This window comes from Mangifera indica, chromosome 20 (genome assembly GCF_011075055.1).
Source record: "Mangifera indica cultivar Alphonso chromosome 20, CATAS_Mindica_2.1, whole genome shotgun sequence".
NCBI classification, from domain to species: domain Eukaryota; kingdom Viridiplantae; phylum Streptophyta; class Magnoliopsida; order Sapindales; family Anacardiaceae; genus Mangifera; species Mangifera indica.
The window spans coordinates 9,435,733-9,447,952 of NC_058156.1; the positions used below are offsets into that span (position 1 = coordinate 9,435,733).

The 12,220-nt window shown below is 31.6% G+C and overlaps 1 protein-coding gene across 1 annotated transcript; it reads right to left on the reverse strand.

Moving 5' to 3' along the window:
- Positions 1–218: 218 nt before the first annotated feature.
- On the reverse strand, positions 219–4,938 carry LOC123203834. The gene is made up of 8 exons (XM_044620278.1): positions 4,689–4,938; positions 3,990–4,368; positions 2,709–3,835; positions 2,514–2,595; positions 2,293–2,359; positions 1,374–1,559; positions 1,203–1,263; positions 219–877 (listed from the first exon to the last, which is right to left on the reverse strand). Exons 2-8 carry the CDS (start codon positions 4,280–4,282, stop codon positions 624–626), a joined length of 2,070 nt encoding a protein of 689 aa, XP_044476213.1. The 5' UTR covers positions 4,283–4,368; positions 4,689–4,938; the 3' UTR covers positions 219–623.
- Positions 4,939–12,220: the final 7,282 nt, after the last annotated feature.

A 12,220-nucleotide genomic window follows, 5' to 3' on the forward strand; every position in this document is an offset into this window, starting at 1 on the left:
ACCAAAGATCAATGACTTGACAAATGCAAAATCGAGTCGACTAATCACTGAGATTGTTAAAAACTTCTAGCATTTTTCATGACTGACTCTAAGAAACAATTCATATAGAAACAGAGGCAATTACTATGAAAGAAGCTGACAAACAAAACAATATATTCAATTATAAATTGAAGATCAAGCATGAAATTTCTCTTGCCACATCAAAACCCTGTGTGCACTTGAAGTTAATGTAGAGAAGATTAACCCACAACCAAAAAACTTATCTTGTTACTACAACAACTGATGCAAAATCAAACAAAATGATACAACTTTATCCAAGCCCTTTGCTCACAATATTTGTGAAGATTAATCAGTTACTTTCAACAATAAATAACATGAGACAAAAGACGAGAATCAAGGGCTCATGTCAACAAAAATGACATATTCATCTCATAGTAGATGCCACCCGGGACAATTTCACCTACGGTTATTAGACTAAGTGCAAATCCAATGTGATAAAAAACTTAACAACCAATCATTCTCAGTGAATCTCTGGATTTTTCTCCTAAAAATTGCCAGCTATGGTGAATATCCTGGATTGGCTTGCTATATCACAGAATATCCTATAAGTAGCTTGATTATTGTCACTGGGGATCAGAAACAATTTGGGAAAGTGTTTGCTGGGGTGTTTTGTGATCTACATTGGTATTAACAAGGGAAGTATCGCCAACGTTATCAGATTGGCTTGAATTGGTGCAGAATACCTGACTATAGTAACTCCAATGTGGATTTGATTCATTAATAGGTGGTTGACCAAATGGATTTTGTCTAACAAATTCTTGAACATTCTCAGCATGAGATAACTGTTCCAGATACTCCCGAAGATCACCACCAGGTCCTGTCGTCATAAATATTTATTCTCAAATCAGTAGGCATACATGCCAAAAAAACATGATAAAAAGAAAACTGCAGAAAAGGAATGCAATATTAGAAATTAATGCAATTGACAGCAAACCAATAGACCAAAATGCAACATAACAAAAGACGATAAGACAAGATATGCACAAGGGCAAATTTCAACTTAAAGAAATATAAGCAATATCAGCCCCAACTGAATATCTTTCATGTCATAATTCGGCTAAATCCAATAAAGTGACCTACCAGTTGGTGTATTGCATAATTTAAAAAGCAGAAAACTCCATCAACATTTGATAATGGCTCACCTAATGATTTATCTTCAGTATCCCAGTACTGGTATGAATAGGGAAATATTGCAGTGTAAGCCTATACAAGAAGTGATATTATGAAGATTAGCATCATAATTAGAATATAATCTAAGGTTTTAAACAAGTGATACCTCAAATGAGATAGCAGAAATGAAGTCTGATACATACTGGATTGCGTAAGGCCTTATATGGTGAATCATCCACCAACAAGGTGTTTGTTTCATTATACTCTCCCTCTCTCCATGGAAGACCACACTCAGCTTTCACCCACAACTTTTTTAACTCCTTCAGAACAAGGGGTTTATCCTGATCCCCAATTGCAGTGAGTCCTGTTTCACTGCAGTGGGATGCATCCTGCACACATAGATTTCTCAGCATTAAAAGAACTCTTATGTGGTCGACTAGATAATTATTATTAAGTGATTGCAGCAGCAGAAAAGAAAACCGCACATATCAAGGCAGCTCCTAATTCAAAAGATGTACTAAAAACACCATAACTCTGCAGAGATATACTGAGGCACTATTTGAAACTGAATGAAACCGGCCAAGTAAAACTGAAAATGTCTTATGTTGATTGAGAGAATGATCTTTTAATTTAAATCGAAAAGTAACTAGCATTTTCCTCTTTGAAATCTGATAGCATCAGATATAGTATCTTAAGAAGGAAAACCTAAATACTACAAATCTATTAGATAGTGATGTTACAGAACCACAGACAAACTACCAGATGCTGTCAATAGTGAAGCAGTACAAGCTGATAGGGTCACATGAAACTATTATCCCAACACCAAAGCAAATGCATGCACACATAAATTGAGAAAGAGAGAAGAAAGCAACAAAAGTTTATGGAAATGGCATAGGAGACAAACACAATTTACAGAAATGCCACATATAGAGTTGGATTTCCTAGTTTGGGTCTATCGGGATATTCTGACTAGCTGATAGGAAATAAAAATATGTTCTCACTAATTGCATATACGCTTTTTTATATTATTGTTTTTTATAACACACACTTAAGTTATGCTACTGATACTTGGTGACATTTAGATCATAGTAGGCCATAAGAAGAGATGATAAAATAGATTACCCAACAGAAAAGCAAATGATGTTTGAAATCACCCAGAAGAAATTGAACTGCTCTCTCAACATTCTTCCTACAAGACATTGAGAAACATATTGAAGACATAATGTGGATTATAGACCATTCTTATTTTCTGTAGAAATAAGGAAACACTTATGAACGAAAAATCCATACTACAAAAAAGTGAATGAAGGTATAACTACAATCAGTCATAGAATGAAGAATACTTTATTCTTGAGGTCCAAATTCCCACATTGAATCTCTCAAAGCAAAATTGCAGAAAACTGTGACAATGTGGCCTCTTAAACACTGGAAATAAAAAATAAAAAAAAAATTAATAGTGTTACAGTTAATGAATGATATGTTATTAAAACTGATTTAAACATGTCAACTAGATAAGACTACTTAATTTCAAATTTCACCTGCTTTTCTTGATACTATATAATGTGGCTTCCATCCCTCACGAACAGGCAGTTGAGAAATGGCTGCAAGAATTCCATTCACATCAAGTACAAGAAGCTTCTTTTTCGAATGACCAATACATGCTGTTATTGGAACACAGTAAGACAAGTCTTGACAATTCTCTTCTTTATAAGTTTCATTTACAGAACAATCATCTTTCATTACATCCAAATGTGATGGAGGAGATATTTCTTTTGTATTGGTCTCCAACTTCGCATTCTGCTGCTTTGGATACTTGCAGGAAGTATCATGGTCAGATATATCATCAGAAGTTTTTTCTCTGAGACCAGATGAACTTTCAACAGAACTACCATCCTTACTAGATGCATTCTCCACTGGATATGACAGATTAGATTGAGATTGCTTAACTACAGATTGCTCCAGAGGAAGCTCATTTTGAGAAGCATGAGGAAAACCAACCACCAACTTTGAATTTTGAGACTCAACTGATTCCCGCCAGATCTTATTAATGAGAGCTGTAGGCCCTTCTTTCTGCCCTTCAAGTATCTGTGTTTCTGACACTTCAGCAGCAGCCTCTCTGGAACTTCCTGATTTAATTGCGTGAAAATCAATTAATTGACCAGAGCTGTTACCAGGTACATTTTCACAACGTTTCATTTCTGTAATCTTGACTTCATTACGCTCTTTATCAGATGCTTTTGATAAGTTATGCTTGTAGTCTTCATGAATATTAGAGTTATTTGGAATACGTGGAACTTCCAAGTACAATTGTTTGCTCCTCCAGTACTTTGATCCCTCACCCCTGTCAGAATCATGGTGCAGATACCGACAAGATGCTCCACGGTAGCACCTGCCTCGACTGAAGTCAATACAGTCTGGAATCTGGCCCCTTTCCCGTCTCATGCTGTCATTACTGAAACGTCCAACATGCCTATAATGAAAAGACCTGCTCCAGATTCTTTGCCTTCCTGGAGACCTGCTCCGGCTTCTTCGATTTTTGGGAGACCAACCCCTGCTTGTCCAATTTCTGGGAGACCTACTCCTGCTTCTCCAATTTCTGGGAGACCTACTCCTGCTTCTCCAATTTCTGGGAGACCTGCTCCTCCTTTGATTTTGGAGAGACCAGCTAAACAAACAAAAAATTTAACATTGAATTATGAACTCAAATTATAATTTGCAACAAACTAAAGCTCTCTAGAATGGACAATAACCTAAGACCTTTCCAATGATGGAAAATTTGCCAAATATGAACCAAAAAATTAACATCATTATGTCAATACCTCCAATATTGGCTTTGTTTCTCCCTTCTCGTCCATGGACTTGTCCTCCTCCACTGATCAACAGGTGATCGACTTCGACTTCTGCCTTGTTTCTTTTGTTTCCCATTATAGTGTAGATCATCAGTGTCTCTGTCACAGCTGGGTTGAATTACCGAAGGAGGTGCGGCAGCATTGCCTTGTTGGAAATCAAGAGGAGGACGAAGCAGCTGCTGCTGCTGGTATGGTGGTGGCACAGGCCAATTAGGACCCTGCCCAGACTGAGAATTGTAACTCCCTTGACCATACATCCCCATGGTTAAAACTTAAACGGCGCTCCAACCGCCAAATTCAGAGCCAATACAACATCTTTTTGCACATACATATAATCTTCAACCCAAGCCTGTAACATATTGCACAGAAAACAAAACAAACGACCTTACCAAGAAATGAAAGAAACTAACAGCAATTCAAAATTTATTAATCCACCAACGCATAATACTAAACTCCACATCGCTTTAGAATCCTGAATAAAGCTCAATTCAAAATTTCAAAGCCCTAGATGAGTAAAGTGTATTCATTATCGTAAAACTAAGCTTAAGCAAACAACACACAAACGATTCAAATTTGCAGACCAATCAGAAACACACAAACGATTCAAATTTGCAGACCAATCAGAAACAAAGAAATCAGATGAGATGGATGAATAAATTCAGTACTTACAAATCAACAGAGAAGATTCGAAAAACGAGCCAGAGAGGAAGAAACTTGAAGGAGTGTTTTAATATATTAATGATTTTTGCTTAATGGAGAAATCAGCGAAGAGATGAAGCTTTTAGAAATAAACCCTATGGAAGAAGGGAGTTCTTGTGAGTCGTCGTACTTTCTGAAGTCGTCTTGCGTTTGATCAAGCGCCCGAACAAGTTTTCCATCATTTAACACGGTACACTTTAGTACGGCTCAACAAGTTTTTTCGAACCAAATCAAACCAAACAAAACTAACAAATTTTAAAAAAATTTCAATCCAACTGAAAATTTATGGTTTAATTTGATTTATTAAAATTAATCATATTTAATTAATAATAATTAAATTATAACTTTTTAAATATAAAATAAACATATAAAATACAAATTATCTCTAACTAGTGAAATAATGAAACTCTTAGTATGAAACTGTAAAAGAGAGAATAAAAAGAAGAGTATATTATTGTAAACAAGAGAATCTCTTCTCAAACTGATAGAGTTGTATTGCAGTATGATTGTCTAATAGAACTCAATTTACTTAATGTTTGAGCTCGTTAGATGTAAAAACTTTCAAGTTCGATTCATGTAAGATTGTCACTAAAACAAATAGTGGAACTAAGGCTAAATTTGATTGACCTTAAACGAAATTTGAGTTAGTTGGATTTTAAGACATTCAAGGTTAGGTCGTGTTGGATTGTCATTGAAGCAATAAGCACGAAATGGGCTTGACTTGGATCGATCTCAAACGAAATTTGAGCTCGTTGGATTTAAAGAGGTTCAAGTTCGGTTCACGTTAGATTGTCATTAAAGCAGCGAACCCAAACTGGGTTTGAGTTCAATTTAAGTTGCAACATGATTGTCTGATAGAATTTGATCCACTTGATGTTTGAACTCACCAAATTTAAAAACATTCAAATTCAATTCGTATAGGAGTGTCACTTAAACAAAGTTTTGAACTGGGTTTGAGTTTGATTGATCTCGAACGAAGTTTGAGCTTGTTGGATTTTAAGAGGATCAAGTTTGATTTGCGTTGAATTGTCACTGAAGCATCAAGCCTGAACTGGGTTTGAGTTTGACCAATCTCAAACAAATTTGAGCTCATTGGATTTAAAGAGGCACTGGATTGTCACTAAAGTGGTTTAAAATGAATATTCCTAATTTCTGCCCCATCTACTTATGATCTGATAGTGACATCATACTGGCCAAAATACAATACATGACAAGCAAAGCTGCAAAAGCAAACATACGTATAAATTTCTTTACGCAGCGTAATAAAATGGTTGCAGACATTTAATTCAGCCAGCGGAAACAATAATTATGTATATATATTTTAAGTATATAAAATAAATACACAAGTAGTATATTATTATATAATTAAATAATTTTATATTAAAAATAAATATTTAATTACATAATGATACGTTATTTACGTATTTATTTTATACACTCGAAATATATACATGCAAATAACATGTATTCATGGGCATTGCTATTGATCTCATTAATTGCAGGTTTACTCATGTCAGTCTCTTAAAAATATGTTATCAGTATCTTACAATATATGATATGTATCTTGTAATATAAAAAAAAATAATACATATCGTAAGGATTATTAAATTAATATAATATAATTGACATATCCGTTAATACAATACGTATTTTATTATACAATATATATTAGTAATATAGATCGATACATTTTTTTTAAAGAAAATGATAATGTAATAAAAGCGTATATAAAATATTTTTAATTTTAAGAAGTGTATATAATATTTTCTAAAACGATAATGTATCAATTAAATTTTTTTATTATTTTATTTTTAAAAATATATATCATATTATATAATATATAATATAGAATACAAATGATTAAGCTTTTTATATATAATATGATACGCTATTCGAGTATTATGCTCAGGGGAGAATTAAGAAGAAGATTAACATGAAAGTTACCTAATTGTCACAATCAGCAATAAGCAAATAATGTGTGTAATGTAAATTTTAAGCTATTGACAAAACTTAAAATTTCCAGCACAACCAAGGAAGACAGACAGCCAACCAGCCAGCCATCACTCCCGGAAGCAGAACATATGCATTCAGATTCATACTTCTGGTTACTGGATGGAATGTCCAAGGGTAAAAGTGGGAGAGGTGATTTTGATTTTCGGTCAATAAATTGGTTACTCTATCCATTTCCCGCAGATTGGAAGCTCCCTTTTTTGTTTACCAAATTAGACTCAATCAAGCCGAGCTGGAAAACAAGCACGAGCTGATTCGCTCAAATCCAATCTTCTCACACCCTTAATTGATCTAACAAATTATATTTTTAGTATAATTATTTGAAATTTTTATTTTTTCCTCACAATCTTCCATTCTTTTTCTTTGTTTCTCACCTCTCATTTCTTTTCGTTGGAAACGCCCAACGGGAGCCAACAGATCCAGAAGCTCCCTTCGCTGGTCTAGTGGATTTGCCTGGACCAGAAAGATGAGAAGATCATGCATCCATGAGATCTTGCCGTAGATCAGTCCCAAGAACTCATACTAAACATATCAAGGGGTCGGGTCAACCTGCGACACAATCTAAACCTTTTTATTTTGACATAACTCATAAAGATATGATTTACTACTGTAATAAGTTGTGTCCAGGTTATGGGTCGTGAAAGAGACTTTGAGATAAGTCTCGTAAAAAATTATTAAAAAGTTAAATATTAACTAAAAATAAAAAAAATTATTAAAATATTATATATATATATATATATATATGTATATATTATTTTAATAATAAAAAAATTAACCCCTTGAAAATTATATATATATACACTTGTAAAAGCAAGTAGCCTGGCCTGCGAAGGCATGACCCAAGGAGCTTTGGACCATGTCGCGGGCCTTATAATTTTTGCAAGCTGACCCAACCCAACCCACAACACCCACACTGTAGTAGCTCGTGTCCTGATATAGACTGCAGACACAATAGGTTACATCGAAGCTAGTGTGACCCAATATGATCCACTGCTACCTCAAACACGTACTGTGAATGCATTGGAGCCTTCTGTTGCATTGCATGCAAAAAATAATTGTGATTCAAAAAACCAAGGTGATGGAGATATCTTATGGTGGTCATAAAGATTCTAGAAGCCGTGAATATTAAATTACAAAAATTATTTTTTGGTAAATTAAAAATTTAATTTTAAAACACTGTTAAAAGAGATTTAAACTTTTATTTTTATATTTGAAATCTTACTTATTTGTCACTCAAACTACATTTAGGGGGCTTGAATTTACCAAGTTTGCTACGCTTTAACAATGGAGCTAATATGCGCATTTGGATTCTTTTGATTCTTCTAATGGATACCATTTATAAGAACTATATTGGTATTTTAACAAAGGAAACATGTTATGTATACTTATTTTTTATATATAATTTTTGTATATAAATAATGTATCACATGTGATTAAATATTATTTTATCTTTAATTTAAAATTATTCAGTTACATAACGATACATCATCTGTGTATACACATCGTGTATCAGAAATGAGTATACATAATTTTATTGTTAGCAAAGGAATAATGATATTTATGTCCACTTTTAATACACAATTCATATACGTAGATGATGTGGCATCGTATGATTGAGTGTTATTTTATCTTTATTTTAAAATTATTCAATTACATGACAACACATCATCTACGTACATAAATTATATATAAAAAATAAATACATATAATTTTATTCTTAGCAAACACTGGTAATGATAACCAAGAGCCGATGCTATCTTAAGGGTTGATAAAAATTTTATAAATTTTTTGGCAAGCAAAATGTTATTTAGCTAGAGTAAGTATAAAAGGATGTTTTTGTCTTTTCACTAACTATTATTTAAAACTTTAATAAATTTATTAACAAATTTAACATACAGGTGAAAAAATAAAATTTTTAAATTTAAAGAATAAAAAATTATCATTTAATTAAAATTAAGATAAAAATTAGTAATTATTTAAATGAATATTTATAATTATATTTAAAATAATTTTATATAATTAATCATTAAATATATCATATGATTATTTTACTATAAAAATAAATTTAGCCTAATCACACACATATTTTGAATTGATGAATACAAAAAAAGTCGAGTTAGTTTTAATAATTTTTCTATAAAGTGCTTTTATTTTACTTAATATATGATGGTTTGACTAATTGGATTAATCGATCTGATTTAATTTTTAAAAAATTAAAAGATTTGTCCTCATCCAATATTTAGTTTTTTAATAAAATCTCATCTATTATCTTTAAAAACTCTAAGTGCTCATCCGACATCTAATTATGTTAATATTTTTTATTAATTTAATGATAAATTATTGATTTATCCTTTCTTTAATATTTATATTAAAAACTTATTTCTAATTACTACTAAAATCTAATTTAGCATCTATATTTAAATCTAATATACTGTTATAAATTTGTGGGACCAAAATTAATTATTTGTCAAAGGACTTATTCCTGCCAAGTTTTAGAATAATCTTAAAAACATATTAACAACAGTTTAAAAACCTAAATACTTATTTATAAATTAACTTTTTTTAGTTATAGGTAAAAATAAAATTATCATTTACTTAATAATATTAAAAAATATATAATTTTATCGTATTTTTATTTCAAAGTTTTACATTTCATCCCCAACTTCAACTTTGAAAGTAACTTCCTCCACCCCACCCTCGGCCGGAGGCCCCTCCCCCCAATCCTTAAAGCTTTATTTCCTTTTCAACTATAGTAGCCACCATCATATAATATCGTGTAGACACATTAATGAAAGACAACCCTTGCCAAAGCCAAAGCTTTGAAGGTGGACCGTGGTGATATGGACAATGAAAACCTTCAAGATTTGGGGTGAAAATCTTTTCAAAGTTAGAAATTTAAATAAAATATGAGTTTTCAAAATTTGAAAGAACAAATAAGATAAAATTATATATTTTTTAATATTATTAGTGAAAAAATAATTTAATTATTTCCTATTAATAAATTTAATTTATAGGTAGTTGTTTAAATTTTTAAATTACAAAAGTATATTTTTTAGATTTGATTAAAACATGGATGGAAAATAGTCATTGGCCTCTGAAAATTGGTAAACTTAAAAGCTTCCTTTTAATTTTTCTGATGGCAAATAATCAAGCACCTAGTGTGCAGTTCACGGAGGAAATTCGACAAACACTTGTTGTGCACAAACCAAGCGTCTTGCACATATACCACACTCGATCACAGAATTACTCCCAATTACAAACAACAATTCAACAAACCAAACTTCCTCAAATCAATCAAATAACACAACTTCCAAACAAATTCGGCCAAATTAAAACAATATCACAGACCCAATTGCAAATGTAAACCGGACTTCACTAGAAAAAATTGAGACAGTGACGGAAATGGCAAATCAGTGACGAGGGACAGACGGCTAGGCAACGCCGGCGCCGATGATGATGACGATGAAAACATATATACGTACTTAGATTTATCTGAGATTTAGGAAAGAAAATCAAGAAGAAGAAGAAGCGGGTTTAAATCAAAAGAAGAAATGGGATTGATGATGGAGAGTTGTACATCCAGAAAAAGAGAATCAGAGATGGTGGAGATGGGGCCTGCCATATCTTATCTTCTTCTTCACCATAGTTTAAATTTGCAATCTTTCATTACGGAAGTGATGAAGCATTTTTCCAAATAAACACAAGCTTTTATGTAAATCTAATTTCTCATATATTAATTATCAAAAATTTAATTACACATTCATCTATTAAATTACACTAATATGATCAGGGATAAATTTGTCATTTACAAAAATATTTAAAAAAATTAAAAATTTATCATATTTCTACTTTTAAGTTAAAAAATCTAACAAAATTTTTTCATTTAATATTTGAAAAATCAATATTTTCTCAAAATTTTTTCCGACCACCACTGCTTATAACCAAAGACAGGGACGACAATGGCGACTAGGGATAGCAATTTGGGTAAAACTTTAGAGACTTCGACCCTAACAGGGAGAGGATTCCAAGGGGAAGGGAACGGGGATGAAAAAAATCTCCGTAATTGAGGATAGGCCAGGGATAGAGATACATGTGTCCCCTCCCCACCTTCATCCCCGTCCCTTTATATTAATATTTTATTTAAAATATTAATATATTTGTATAGTTTTAAGTTATTTATATTTTTATTGTGCATATTAAAGTAGTTAATATATTATATTTATGATATTTGAAATAGTTGGTTAATTTTAATTTTATTTAATTTTGTTATTTAATATATTTATATTGTGTCTATAATATATAAAAAAAAAAATTTTTTTTTATGAGTACGGAGTGGGAATTTTTTCCCGCAAGAATTGAGAGAGGATTTTTCTTTGCAGGGAAGGGACGGAGAATTATTTTCATCCCCGTAGCGAGGACGAGTCAGGGACAGAGATTGATATCCCTTATGAGGATGGGGATGGGGATTGAGATCCCCTCCCCGACCCTCCTTGTTGCCATCCCTAATGGCAACAACAGGGTTCTCCCTCTCTCTTGACTTCTCTCTCAGTTTTGTCCCATTTTCAGTCGTCATTGACCAAGAAAATCGATCGACGAAGACCTTTCTTTATCTTTAGATGAAGACATGATTTTTGGCAAAAACAAAATGTCTTTGTCTAGAGATGAAGAAAGGTTTTCGTTGGTCAATGACAGCCAAAAATAAAACAAGACTGAGAGAGAAGCCAAAAGAGAGAGAGAACATTGTCGTGGTCGTCTTCTACCGCTAACAGTGGTGGTTGGAAAGGCCGTAAGGAAAAATGTTGATTTCGTAAACTTTTGGTGAGAAAATTTTGTTAGTTTTTAAACTTAAGAAAAAAATGATAAATTTTTAGTTTTTTTTAAATATTTTTATAAATGATAATTTTATCACTGACAACTACAATAAAATTTAATAGACGAATAGATATTTAGATTTTTTATAGTTAATAAATGGAAACTAGAGTTTATGTCAAATCTTGTATGGAAAATAATCATTTGACTCTAGAAAGGAAAATGTAATATTTTAAAATTTAATTTTAAAAAAATTATTAGTTTTTTTAAATCTGAAAAAAAGATAGATAATATTAATTAATTCTATTAATTTTAATATCTAATAGATAATATTTAAAATTTTAATAATTAATAAATATCAATTTAGAAATATAACAAACCTTTGATGGGAATAAGTCTTTTGGCCTTATAACAAATTTTAATTTTTATTTAAATTGATTAATGCAAAAATTGAAATGTATATAATTTTTTAAAAAATAAGGCAATTAAAACTTCTAACGGCTATTATTAATTTTTGAAAAGACACATGATTGTGGACAGTGGGACACACTTTCCAAATTAAACGGTTTCAAAATTAAATTAGAAAAACAGATCAACGGCTCAAAAATTATGAAAATTTAATGTCAAGATATTTTTTTTTTTTAAATATATAAAGGCCCGCCCATGCCGTGATGCCCATATAC

Bases quoted from the DNA above. Each gene is read 5' to 3' on its own strand.
- LOC123203834 (XM_044620278.1), bottom strand. From the start codon at position 4,282: ATGGGGATGTATGGTCAAGGGAGTTACAATTCTCAGTCTGGGCAGGGT. The intron at 3,836-3,989 runs GTATTGACATAA...TTGTTTGTTTAG, and splicing joins AAACAAAGCCAATATTGGAG to CTGGTCTCTCCAAAATCAAA. The intron at 1,264-1,373 runs GTATGTATCAGA...CTTCTTGTATAG, and splicing joins ATAAGGCCTTACGCAATCCA to GCTTACACTGCAATATTTCC.